The sequence below is a fragment of the Leptonotus elevatus genome, chromosome 7 (genome assembly GCF_054856555.1).
Source record: "Leptonotus elevatus isolate MCC_2025b chromosome 7, RoL_Lele_1.0, whole genome shotgun sequence".
NCBI lineage: Eukaryota > Metazoa > Chordata > Actinopteri > Syngnathiformes > Syngnathidae > Leptonotus > Leptonotus elevatus.
The window spans coordinates 9,852,305-9,864,960 of NC_141245.1; the positions used below are offsets into that span (position 1 = coordinate 9,852,305).

Genomic DNA, 12,656 nt, shown 5'->3' on the forward strand with positions numbered 1-12,656 from the left:
CTCTTCCATCTGCTTCCACTGCAGTCACTCCAGACACGCACTCAGATATCAGGATCCAAATTCGGTTCATTATCATCGTCTTCATCCGAAGAAATCTCGGTCAGTCACGTGAAACACGGCGCCGATTTAACTGCTCATGTTACCTTTTATGGAAGACACGTCTTTTCTCACCGCAGCTACTGATCAACCTGGTCCTATTGAGATTATTATTATTATAGTATTGTCTCCCGTTCTATCCGACTTGTGCGTGCTAGTCCATCACTTGTAAAACTACTTAGTATAGTACTTTGAAAAATGACCTTGGATGATCTCTTAGATTCTGCTGACACCTGCTGTCCGTTTTTAAAACGTATTTGTTTATTTCTCCATTCTAATCATTTTTTTAAATACCACAGATGAGGATGATGGTGTGAAGATTCATCAGTTTAACAGTGTTGTCTTATATTTATTTATTTTTACCATGACCTTATTTGAATGTTTTTCACTATTCGTATTACTTTTACATATTAAAATGACAAATTGTCTCATCTGAACCGTGAGCATTTGATTTCAAATACTAAATACAAAGGGTTTTTCTTTTAGAAAACGCAACATCACTGACCTTCAAATCCTTTCATTGAACCCATTGACTTTGACAGTACATGACCTGAAAGCAGCATGCTACAATTGACTGTAAAGTTTTTCAACATTCTAAACACATCCGTCCAAACAACTCATTCACTGCCTTTGACAATTACATTCTTTTCAACGGAGCCAGATGGGGGAGAATCTGGCAGAAACTCGGAAACAACTTTACTGATGCCCAACCACCAGTAAATGACATAATTGCCCCATTTTATACAAAATAAACAGTTTGAGAGTCCATGGGAGTAATGGCTGCATTTTGTGAAACCTATATTTTCTACTGTCGATTATAAAAGAACGGGACGAGGCAGAGAGGAAAGTGTCTATTCTGTCATTTGACAGATCCGGTTTATATATACTTATTGAACATTATTTTGTAATAATTTATTTGCACATAACACAAAGTTATTGTGACGATGCTTCTGATCTTACTCCTTATTCTGTGCGCCCCCACCAGTCTAAACACAGTATTCTGATTAATACTGTATTTCTGGAATATGAATTAAGCAGCAAAATCCATCAATTTTGATGGCACGGGGATCACTACCTTACCTCTCCACTGGGCTGGACCTTAGTTTACCTATAATCCTGAACTGGATAAGTAGGATAACGGATGTATTAACGGCTATGACTTGAAAAAAAAGAGCCTTTTTTTTTTTTTTTTTATGAAGTCAAGAAATACAGTAATGGCCACTATCATGCAGGCGGTTGAAGGGTCATGGCCGCAGCATGGACAGTGAATGCCGCTATGCTGATTTGTCGCTTCACTTCATTCCAGGCTTTCTCTTGGTCCACTGAGTGCTCAATGTCGAACAATGCGTCGTAGATGCCGGGGAAAGACTCCCCTGCATATTTATTATGGCTGCTTGGAGCAAATACCACATGCCTGGAAAACAGGTGAGACAAGAGTGTATATGAACTAGAGCTGTCAAACGATTAAAATTTTAAATCAGATTAATCACATTTTGGAATTTTGATTAATCACGATTAATCGCTTGATAAAAAAAGTTTTTAAAAAATTAATCAAAAATGTTTGTCCCGCCAAATTTGTTAATTATTTTGACATTTAATGTTATGAGGACGTCTTCAACATTTTTTGATCCACTGCACACGCTCATCCTCCTCTTTTTCTAATCAATTAATTACTTATATAATTTAAAATGGGAAAAAAATGACCCCAATATTTTGACATGAACTAATATTCTAAAACATTTATTAAATGCTTTACTTTAATGCATGTAGTTATGTTTATTGCGCAAACATAACCTGTGCTACCTTTAACGTAGCCATCCGCTGCCACGCTAAAGGATAATCTATGGTCAAAATTATTAGATTACTATCGCGATTAATCTGCGTTAATTCATGATTAATGCGATCATTTTTTGGTGATTAATTAATCAGTTAACACTTTAACTTTGACAGCACTAGTATGAACTCATATATATATATATGAAGTGTGTTTCAGATAGTTACAGTTAATGACAATGAATGTACAAAGTCCATTTTGCAATATGCTGATTGTTTGGCAACCTAACAGTTAACGTGAGGTAGCCAAGCAACATTCTAGTTGAAATTGATAAGACAGATATATTTCTTTAACTATTAGAAATGATTGGGCCACATACAGAAAAAAAAAAAAGAGCAATGATGATGACATTACCGAATGAACAATACTGAGCTCTTTAAAAAAAAAAAGAAGAAGAAAAAAAAAAAAGAAATGATTGGGCCGTTGTCTACCCAAATAAACGCCTCTTTGTTTTTCTCTCAGTAAAAATGGATTGAATAACTGTAAATACCAAATTTCAACCCAGCCCCTCCCAACCCCAAAAAGACCGTCTGAAAGATCCACTCAAGCCTTTTGAATACTTAGACATTATGATTAGGCTACCCAATAATCACAATAGCACTTACTCAGTCACTTAAAAACCTCAGTCGGCCACCTGGCTTATGCACTACCAGTATATGACTAAATGCTGTCATTTACGGTTCATTTTGTGTATAGTACCTGTAGAATGGTCTTCCAGGTAAGCCCAGGGGGTCAATAAAAGCCCTCTCCAGATACATGAGCTGATCATTCATTGCACGCACCTGCAGAGGACTGATATATACGGAAACATATATCTCAATGCAAATGCAAATTGTGTTAGCCTTTGGCTCACTTTATAGCCCAACTTTCTTCAGTATGTGGACTCAAGACTTCACGCTGGCATTTTAGACTATGACAACTTCTACAAAATGTCTTCTTACTCTGCTTTGTTGACGTTGCGTAGGCGCTGGTGAAACTCCCTCGCTGCAACAGTGAAGTTCTCAACGGCTGAAAACAAGGATTCTGCAAATGTATGTGCAAAACGACAACATTATGACTAGTTCATCATAAAAATATGATTTTGAGACTGACCAAATGACACCTCGTGTGTCTGCATCTTCTCCAGGTGCGTTTGTGCCATCTCCGCAATGCTGCGTGCGTACTTGTCGAGGGAGATGGCGTACTGGTTGGCATCCAAGGGGATGACCTGCGAATCTGCCAGGAGGAAGACGAGGCCGCCTCTTACTTGAGCCACAGCTCGAAGCCTCGTGAAGGACGGGTCGTAAAACTTCTCCACGACCTCGAAGGTTTCATACACAGTGTGATAGACGGGATAATTGCTGTAGCGCTCGCTTTTCTGCACAAACAGAGGACACACATTAAATCAATCAGTTGTTCTTGACCTGGGTTTTGATCGAACCCCAGGTTCGGTGGAGGTCAAGACACACACAAGATTCGTATGATTCGTGATGATTGGTTGCAGGTGACCACGCTTAATTCCTTTTTAAAAGCGCACTTTTTCATCAAAATCTTGCGTCAGATATCATTTTACTGTCCAAGTCGTCGGACTGTGGCTGGACGCTGTGTACAAATGCAGTATTTACACTTTTCGGAGAAATTGAATGTCTCATTTTTACGGCTGTCAATGTTAAAGCCTTAACTGGATATTAAATGATTTAAAGCATTTTAAAAAAAAAGTAGTTTTATTTTCAGTTTTACTTGCTTGATAATTTCTATGAGGGGGAAAAAAAGAGAGTCTGTTTTGATTGTTTTGTTCAACAGTTGTATTTTATAGGAGAATGAAAACTACTAGAACAGTCTTAGATTCTAAATATACTTTGTTTACAAGATTTTATTGAAGTGCTACAAGCTTTATAGAAAATAGTAAGTTAATAAAATCTTGAAATTCATGTAAAATCCTTAAATACAAAGTTTAGAATCTAAGACTGTTCTACAACTGCTGTATTTTCAGTTTTACTTGCTTGATCATTTCTATGAGGGGAAAAAATAGTGTGTTTTGATTGTTTTGTTCAACAGTTGTATTTTATAGGAGAACAATTCTAGTCAAGATGAATACTGAATGAAAACTACTAGAAGTCTTAGATTCTAAATTTACTTTGTTTTCAAGATTTTATTGAAGTGCTGCAAGCTTTATAGAAAATAGTAAAAGTGATTAGTCGTGATTAATTATGCAATCATGCGATGAATTACCTAAAAAAAAGAAGAAGCCTTGTTTCAAGGTATCAGTACTCGCGATAACGACCGATACCAGTATCAACCTCCCTTTTGTGGCCGTTTTATGATCATGAACTAGAAATTAAAAATAGAACATTTCCATTACTTTCATCATACAATTTTAAGGGAAAATACTACATTGGGATATTGTCTTCAAAATGATATTATATTAGTACTGGTGGTATCAATACTCAGTTAAGGTATCAGTGACGACTAATTACTCATTATTGTATCGGTCTGGAAAAAAAGTGGTATTGAACATCCCTAATCAAAACTCGTCCCAAATGTACATAACATAGTAAATAATATTACCCTGTTCTTGGTGTATCTTGCTCTGCCCGCTGCAATTCCCAGACGAACAAAATAGGCTTCAAAGTCACTTCCTGAGCCCAGCTTGCTGATCCTGCGCAACAACACATAGTTGGCACGCGGGTACCCTTAATTGCTTTGGTCGATGAGTGCAAAGCCAAGGATGACATGGACAAACTTAATAAGCAAGTGGTAATGTTGCCATGCCAGTGTGTTGTGAGGCTTTCGGAACTTGCCTGGGCGCATCGCGGTCATCTGTCCAATTGTCTTTCTTATGCCAACTTTCATACAGTGAAACTCCTTCCTCTTCTTTCTCCGGACTGGCTATCTACACACATACAAAGACAGAGAGGTTTTAACCAAACTAGTTGCCAAACTCTTGCATTTGGTGTGTTTACATTTACCTGCTTAGCGAGGTCATACACTAGCGTGTGCAGAGATGGCGTACAGTCAACTCTGAGTGTGTACATACCTTGAAAAGACAAACGCACAAGTCACCTAAAATGCAGTCAGTCAGCCAGTACATAAACAGGGAGGGGGGGGGGGGGTATTTGCACTCACCCTCGATGCCAGAGTCTGCATTGATGTAGGCTACTGCTCTCTCCTGAAGCAGTTTGGCATTGTCCTGTTGATGAATATGGCGTAAACACTCCATGCACGCGTGCTCTCATTATACTCTGTGCAACAAGTAGAGTCCAGGTACAGTTCCATTGGCAAAAGTTGTGGCGAGAACAAAAACATTTAAACTGTATCCTATTTAGTATGTGAGTTTGTTGCAAAATAAAATTCTACCTCTGCCCATTCTGTAGAGCCCAGCAATCCAAATTCCTCGGCATCCCAGCTGGCAAATATTATTGTTCTTCTCGGCCTCCAGCCTGCAGACATTTTCATCCTGATTAATGGCACAATGCTTGACGCCTCATGTCAAACTTGTACTTACCCTTTCTGAGAAGCCTGCCGGCACTGCGGACAGTCTCGTGGACCAAAGCGGCTCCCGACATGGGATCAATTCCCCCGAAAACCCAGGCGTCCCGGTGTCCTCCCAAAATCACATACCTGTCTAATCCAACCCACGCCAAAGATATTAGTGTCATAACATTTTGGGGTTAGCTTTGATTCTGATATAGTTGGCTTTTTAAAAATGTAAGCTTAATTAAACTAAACACGTTTTCATAATTATTATTTTTGTATTAAAGGGTATGTTAATCTAGTATACATTTATAGTTTATTATTATTATCATCATCAGAGAAGACTGTGGTTAGCACAGGGGTCACCAACCTTTTTGAAACGGAGAGCTATTCTCATTGTTAGCTGGCTAGCTTGCTAGCTTGTCTTGCATTTTTGCACTGACCTTTTAAGCTATACAGTGCTAAAATATCAATTTGTACATTTGTAATGTTGTTTACAAACTTGCACCAATGTACGTATGTTAAAATAAATAAATAAGGAGATAGTAATTACTTTAGCAGAGATTAACCATATGATGTAAAACATTCGCTCTTTGAAGCGCTGTGTACGACGCCTCGCTTTGCGAAGGTCCACACCTGGCCGATCAAGCATTTAAGTTAATTTGTTAAAATGTATATTTACTTGTACATTTATGTTCCCAGAATTATTATTTACACGTTAATTCATTTTATTTTTTAGTACAAGTATCTAAGTTGATGTGTCGAATCGGCTGCTCTCCGTCATTCACTTGCATTTACCTAAAGTATGCTAGCGTCTGATTGGTTAGTGTTAGTCAGCTGATTGCCCTAGCGAATGACGAGTAAAGTTTAAATTTAAAAATGAATCCGTCTCCATCCTGCCTTTTCATTTTATAAACAGTGTCCCATTAACCACCAACGAATCCTCACATTAGACTATAGCTACGCTACGTGTATTTCTTGTAACTTTTTTTCTCCCGCAAATCTACCACTTTATAAAGTGGCAAATTTGCGAGTGTTTTCCTCTGAATATTGCCCCGCCCTCTATAAAAAATATCTATTTTTATGTGGCCCTAATACGCCGTTGATGTTTTTTTTTTTCATTCATGCTCTCAAATCCCTGACATGAGACAATTAACTAACTACACATCAACAGCAAGTATGAGTTAATGTGCATTGGAGCAAACATTTTTGTCTTTTCTGAACACACTTTTTGGTGGGCAAATAATTGTAAGGTTCTCCAAAAATCATCCAAAATGCAGTATCACAGGGTGCATGTCTTTGTACCTGGCTCGAGAGCGCCTCTTATCCTTCCAATGACGTTGTAGATCCTTGTCACCTGATTGTTGGTGTGGATGTTCATGCGCACTAACCTAGAACAAACACATTCACAAGAAGAATGTGATTTTACCAGATTTCTTTTTTAATTTTTGATCATGTGCTTTTCACTAAAACTGAATTCAATTTACTTGCTGTTTGTTGCTACTCCCAAACAAGTGACACAAGGCCTCCATTGTGCTTCATTTGGCAACTTGCCGCTAGCTCATTAGTCAGACGCCAAACAAAAACAGCAACCAAAAAAAACCCCCAAAGGCTAAAACGTGGATAGTTGGATGGTGGAGTGAGACTACAGGACTGTCCACGGGGGAAAGTGGACACATTCCACACACACCCAAGCACTTACTGGCTCTTGAAGTCATCTGTAAAACCTGGACCGATTCTGTAGGAGACATTTAAAGTTCCTTTCCAGTTGTTTGGAGGAATTTGTCCTCCCATATTCCTGTTGAGTGGATCATCATCAGTCACTCGTGATAGCTAATCCACTTAGTTAATTGACTTTATCAACTTAAAGAAAATTAGTAAAACAATGTACTTGAGGAGGTGAAATGCATCATGGTAGCCAATGGGATGCACAGGGATGCTGGGAAGTCCCACTCCATCCTCGGGACGGGATCTGTACGTGTATTCTGCAAGAGAACAGACAGTCGATTACACAGAGTGCAAAGGTCTTGGGGGTCGTGAGACTTGCTGTTTTCTATAATGAGCCAACATAAATATATAACATAACCCTCTATTTGTCAGTTAGCGGACTATTTCCTGATTCAAACCTTTTTCTTTTTTTTTACCACTAAGCCACTTTTTTATTATGTCAACCTGATTGCTATAGAGAAAATTTAAAGCTAGTGTTCTCCTCACACTTTTGCATATAACTGAGCATGAACAAAACATATACAAACACACACCTTTAGCAGGGTAGCCAGGTGTGAGAGAGTCTCCAGCGCCATTCAGGTTCATAACATTTCCTCTCTGAGCTCCACCACCCGGAAGGTTCCAGCCTTCAGGATACGGCTGCCCACGTCAAAGATAGCAAGATTTCCAATAAGTTCATGCGCATCATTCGAAGCAGACATTATGTAGTAGGGGTGTGAATTGCCTAGTACCTGGCGATTCGATTCATAGGTCACGATTCGATTCAATATCGATTAATCCCGATACAAATCTATAAATTTATTATTGCGATTTTTTTGGGACTCAAATTTAGAAAATACTAATCAGTAAACTTGTACGTGTACACTGTAAGATTTGTATGAACATTTATTTATTTATCTGAAAATTCATGCTTATAACTGAGCCCCACTGCATTTAACAAACAGGTTGCAGTCTGTTTCATGTTTGAACAGCACTGAAATCAAATATTAAGGCTTAATGTTCCATTAATATAACATTCTTCCATGCTTAATGTGTGAATCCTAACCCTAAGTAAGACGTTTTGTTGAATATTCCCATAAAAAATGTATGTTTAAAAATCGATTCGGCCGCATATCGAATCGATTTGAGAATTGCACGCTGTAATATCGTGATATATTGCTGAATCGATTTTTTCTAACACCCCTATTAAGCAGTTTTGTTCACAATTTGAAACTCTTCCCAGGTGTCTTCCAACATGTCTGTGGCATGATTTTCACTCGAGATTTCTAGTCTTTCTGAAATTAGCCAGCTCATACATGATGCTACGCCAATGCAGAGTCCAATGTGGAGAAGGGGTTCTTAACCTGGGTTTCGATCGAACCCAGTGTTTCCCACACATTTGAAATCTACTTGGGTAGATGGACTCCAGCGGGGGAGGTGTGGGGGGTTGGTTTTCAGTCGTGTTACTTGCTTCTCCTCTAGCCTCAAGATCCACAAGTGAGTGACGACAAACTAACGTTACAGAGTATATCTGGCCGCGGCACGTTTTTTTTTCTTTTTAATGTTTTGATTAAAATTTCTTGAAAACTTCTTGGGTGGTGGCCGGTTTACTTGGGTGGCCCGCCCAAGTATTAACATGGTGTGGGAAACGCCGGGTTCGGTGAGTCAGTCTCAGGGGTTCGGCGGAGGTCACGACACACACCTGACTCATATGACTCGTGATGACGTGCCCTGCTTGGCCATCATTGGCTGAAGGTGATCGTGCTACATTGCTTGGCATATCCGTGCTGCAGGGAATTTGGTGCGCTCAGTAATCGACATGTGATTTCTTTATTATTATGTCTTTATACTAAATATGTCGGGCAAAAAAAGGAAGTGTTCAGACGAATATATGTGCAATATGAATTTATGTATAACGGAACATATGGTGTTCCACAGGGTTCAATTCTGGGGCATCTGCTGTTTTCAATATATCTGCTGTATCTGTTGAGTTAATTTGAGTCGAGTGATGGCAATCAGCATTCTAACGGCAACTTATGTCTTGAATAAAAAATAATAATAATAATTTACCTTAACTCCATCTGCACTGTAATCAGCTGGATCAGAGAACAAAATAAGTCCTTTTGCGCCTGCTAGCATGGCATTCTTCACCTGATGGAGGTAACAGAGACAGCAAATCCACAGTAGTCAAATAATCAAGAGAAAATGTTCCCCCTCACAACTGAAAACAGTTTTCAGTTGTCTTAATAATATGTCTGTGGCATGATGTCACAATCCCACAAGCATAAAACATTACTGTATAACATACTTTACACTGCATTTTTAAGACTCTCACCAATCAGCCTGTTTTGAGGGGGCAGTGCTGAGCAACCGATAACCTTGCCCGCTCTACAGCAGAACCAATAATAAATACGGCTTTTAGTTACATCGTGTGAAAAAAAAAAAAAAAAAGCAAACGCCCTAAGGAATCAAATGAAACTTTATTTCGTCATATCCCAAGTGAGACATTAACAATTTGAAATCTGTGGAGTGTATTTCCTACCTTATTGCCTCGGAATATCTTCCCATATCTGACAATGACAATCTTGCCAGTCACATTAATTCCCATCTGCCTCGCCAACTGAGAAAAGTCTTCAGTGCGGCCATAGTTGACATACACCAAGTCCCCCTGGACAGATTAAGCACAGGGGGGGGGGGGGGGGGTCTAATTGACTGTGCATTCTTTTTGTTGTATCACCATGACAATGTTAATTCTCTTCTTGTTTGTTTGCGCACCTCAGGTTGTCCTTTAGCAGAGTAGGCACTGTAGGGAGGCACAATGTTGGCGACATCTTCATAACCCTCTGGAGTGGGCTCAGCCAAGGATGTGTTGAAAACCTTAAAAACAAAGATCAAATCAAATTAAATGTAAATTGGTTTAAAAAAAAAAACTCTTAGGGGAACAGATTTTTTTAAAAGAGTTTTTATAGTCTGGCTATAGGATTTTTATTGTGTGTGTGTGTGCGTGCGTGTGTGGTCCTGTTTTTGTTACATAGTGGGGCCAACATTCCGGGATTTCACAGAGTTGTGGGGCCCACCCGTCCATGTGGGGCCATTTTGCTGGGCCGCCACAAGTTTAGACCTCTTTTTGAGGGTCAAGACTTGGTTTTAGAGTTTAGGTTTGAATTGGGTTATGGTTGGGCGTAGGCAATCATTTTTGATGGTTGAGGTTAGGGGAAGGGGCCAGGAAATGTATTATGTTAATGAGATGGCCCCACAAAGATAGTAAAACAAACTTTAAATATGATTTTGATAGCTTCTGATGTTTTCCAAAAAGGTTTGAAGATAGTGCACATCTGGGCTCTACACAGTATTCAACGCAAGTATCTTCACACTACATGAAAGCACATTAATTACCTCATTCCCTTGTGCATCAACGATTGCAATGTAATTGGGCTGCGATACGTTGGGGTAGGACAGCAGGACATCATATGGCACCATCTCAACTGAGTCCAAGCCAAATTCCCGCCACTCTTTCTGAATCTGCTCCGCATATTTCAGGTTCTGCTCTGTGCCGGACAGGTGGGGGAGATGTGTAAATTTCCTTGAAGGGAAAATAAAGTGCTTAAGCATATTTGTTTCGGAATAATCACTGGCAGGATGAATGGCGTCTTACCTGAGATGCTCTCTGATCTTGCTAGGCTGCATTTCATCCAGAAACTCCCGCATATATTGACTGGAGGCTCTGCTTGCATTGTTTGGGTGGGTGGGCTTTGCAAACCAGCCTACAGCGTGCATACAGTACGTGGCAGTTGCTAAGTACAACAGTGCAAAGTGCTGCAAATAGCTTGAAAACAAATCTGTCAAGACTCAACTGTCTGAGAAGTGTGGTAGCTATGCAGCATTATGTTGCCTCAAGATCGAAAGTCGTGATGTTTTTTTTTTACACAATAACGAGCAATGGCACTCAAGTTCCAGGTAACCAGGTTAGTAAATTGTACTCTCAAAGTAGGCTACCACTTTAATACTCAAGACTAAACTAGTGATTCCCAATCTTTATTGAGCAAAGGCACATATTTTTCAGTTTGGTAAACCTCATGGCACACCACCAAACAAAATTGTCATAAAAAGTGAATACAAATGTCAATTATATAGCCTACTTTCTGCCATCTATTAGAAGATCGTTTATTTTTCACTATAAGTTGATGCTAGCATCGATAGATGAGCAAAGATACATTATTTGTTATAAATAATTTTCTGACCAATTAGGTGGAAATTGACCACACTGGTTGGCATTAAACTATAGAATAGGAATCCAGTAATCCTTCATGCATTTTTTAAAAACTCAATTGCTTCTCAAACAACAAACTAAGATAATAATTATGGGGGTTAACATGGCTGTCCGTCCAGGCAGACTGAGAAATATTGTACACAAGTCCACATAGAAATGTTTCGAAGAGGTGAAAGTCGCGCACGTGCACTGGAGTCCCCTTCGCCCCCTGCAGACTACTTTCGGAGTCGTTCAATACCAATCTACATAAATTAATATATGATAAAATGATCAATGTGTCCCATTTGTTTATAACTCTACCAAAGAGCGCACGTTTTCCTTTCACATTTAATTCGTACAACCAAAGCTTGACATTACTTGTGCAGTTTGTGCCAGTGACTCACCTGCGATAAAACCCAAACAAAACAAAGCTGCCACGGCCGAAATCCACCAGATACAGCGAATGGATCTGCTACTTTTTGCCATGTTTTGCTCAACTGACACCCCGCAGGCGCTTCCAACAATCCAGACAAGCGCCTCATTCCACGGTGGTCAGGAGGGACATGCTGGAATCCGATTCGGCCAAATGAAGAGGCGTGGCTTGTTTGGAAAAGCACTTGGTTCAGAGATTCAGACACACCACGTGATCACTACGAACGAGGTTTTGTTACGTCATAGTCACCATCGCTGAGAGACTTGAGTTAGTATTAGCATTTAAAACATTTCCATGGTTTGAGACATAAACACACACACCCAGGGCTTAATACTTTGCAAATTTACCATCCTTTCTATAGGGCATGGCAAGATAAAGATGTCATAAGTTTTACGTCTTTCTTTCCCCTTTCATTTTTTTAAAAGAATAAAAAAAATTGGAATTGAAGATATTGTATTTTAACTCATTCACTGCCATTGACGGCTATAGATGTCAAAAATTCATTTGAACTATTTCTATTAGTTAAGCATTTTTTTCTCCACTTTTGTTAACAAGAGTATGAAAACCTAGAAAAAAATATTGTACATTTAGAACAGATGTATCAAATTTGTGAGTTAACTAGTGAAATCATGCCATTAATTACGGAAAAGAATTACGCCCCTAATTTTTAATAATCTTTTCTTTTTTTTTTTTAAAGAAAAGATTATTAAAAATTAGGGGTGTAAGGCGATTACATTTTTTCACTCATGACTTCACTAGTTAACGCTTGATTAATTACAAATTTAATATCTGTTCTAAATGTACAATTTAAAAAAATTCTAAGTTTTCATACTATTTTTAACAAAAGTGGGAAAACATTTGAAACTAATAGAAATTGTTCAAGT

At 38.9% G+C, this 12,656-nt stretch overlaps 1 protein-coding gene and 1 long non-coding RNA gene across 3 annotated transcripts; one reads left to right on the plus strand and one right to left on the minus strand.

Annotated features, from left to right (window-relative positions):
- The first annotated feature begins 15 nt into the window (after window positions 1-15).
- On the plus strand, window positions 16-3,429 carry LOC147170797 (uncharacterized). The gene is made up of 4 exons (XR_015095622.1): window positions 16-99; window positions 1,403-1,521; window positions 2,895-2,961; window positions 3,057-3,429. It is a non-coding gene; the product is annotated as an uncharacterized LOC147170797 (long non-coding RNA).
- On the minus strand, window positions 629-11,908 carry naalad2 (N-acetylated alpha-linked acidic dipeptidase 2). 2 transcript variants are annotated; one of them, XM_086081193.1, is made up of 20 exons: window positions 11,744-11,908; window positions 10,746-10,854; window positions 10,487-10,673; window positions 9,866-9,967; window positions 9,633-9,758; window positions 9,161-9,241; window positions 7,645-7,750; window positions 7,275-7,368; window positions 7,086-7,181; window positions 6,689-6,774; window positions 5,415-5,534; window positions 5,267-5,349; window positions 5,036-5,099; window positions 4,879-4,946; window positions 4,711-4,802; window positions 4,478-4,568; window positions 3,023-3,287; window positions 2,872-2,953; window positions 2,630-2,722; window positions 629-1,510 (listed from the first exon to the last, which is right to left on the minus strand). In XM_086081193.1, exons 1-20 carry the CDS (start codon window positions 11,823-11,825, stop codon window positions 1,321-1,323), a joined length of 2,217 nt encoding a protein of 738 aa, XP_085937319.1. In that variant the 5' UTR covers window positions 11,826-11,908; the 3' UTR covers window positions 629-1,320. The 2 variants fall into 2 exon arrangements, 1 of the variants encoding a protein (XP_085937319.1); XR_015095621.1 differs by having other exon boundaries at window positions 1,367-1,510; window positions 3,033-3,287.
- Between the last annotated feature and the right edge of the window lie 748 nt (window positions 11,909-12,656).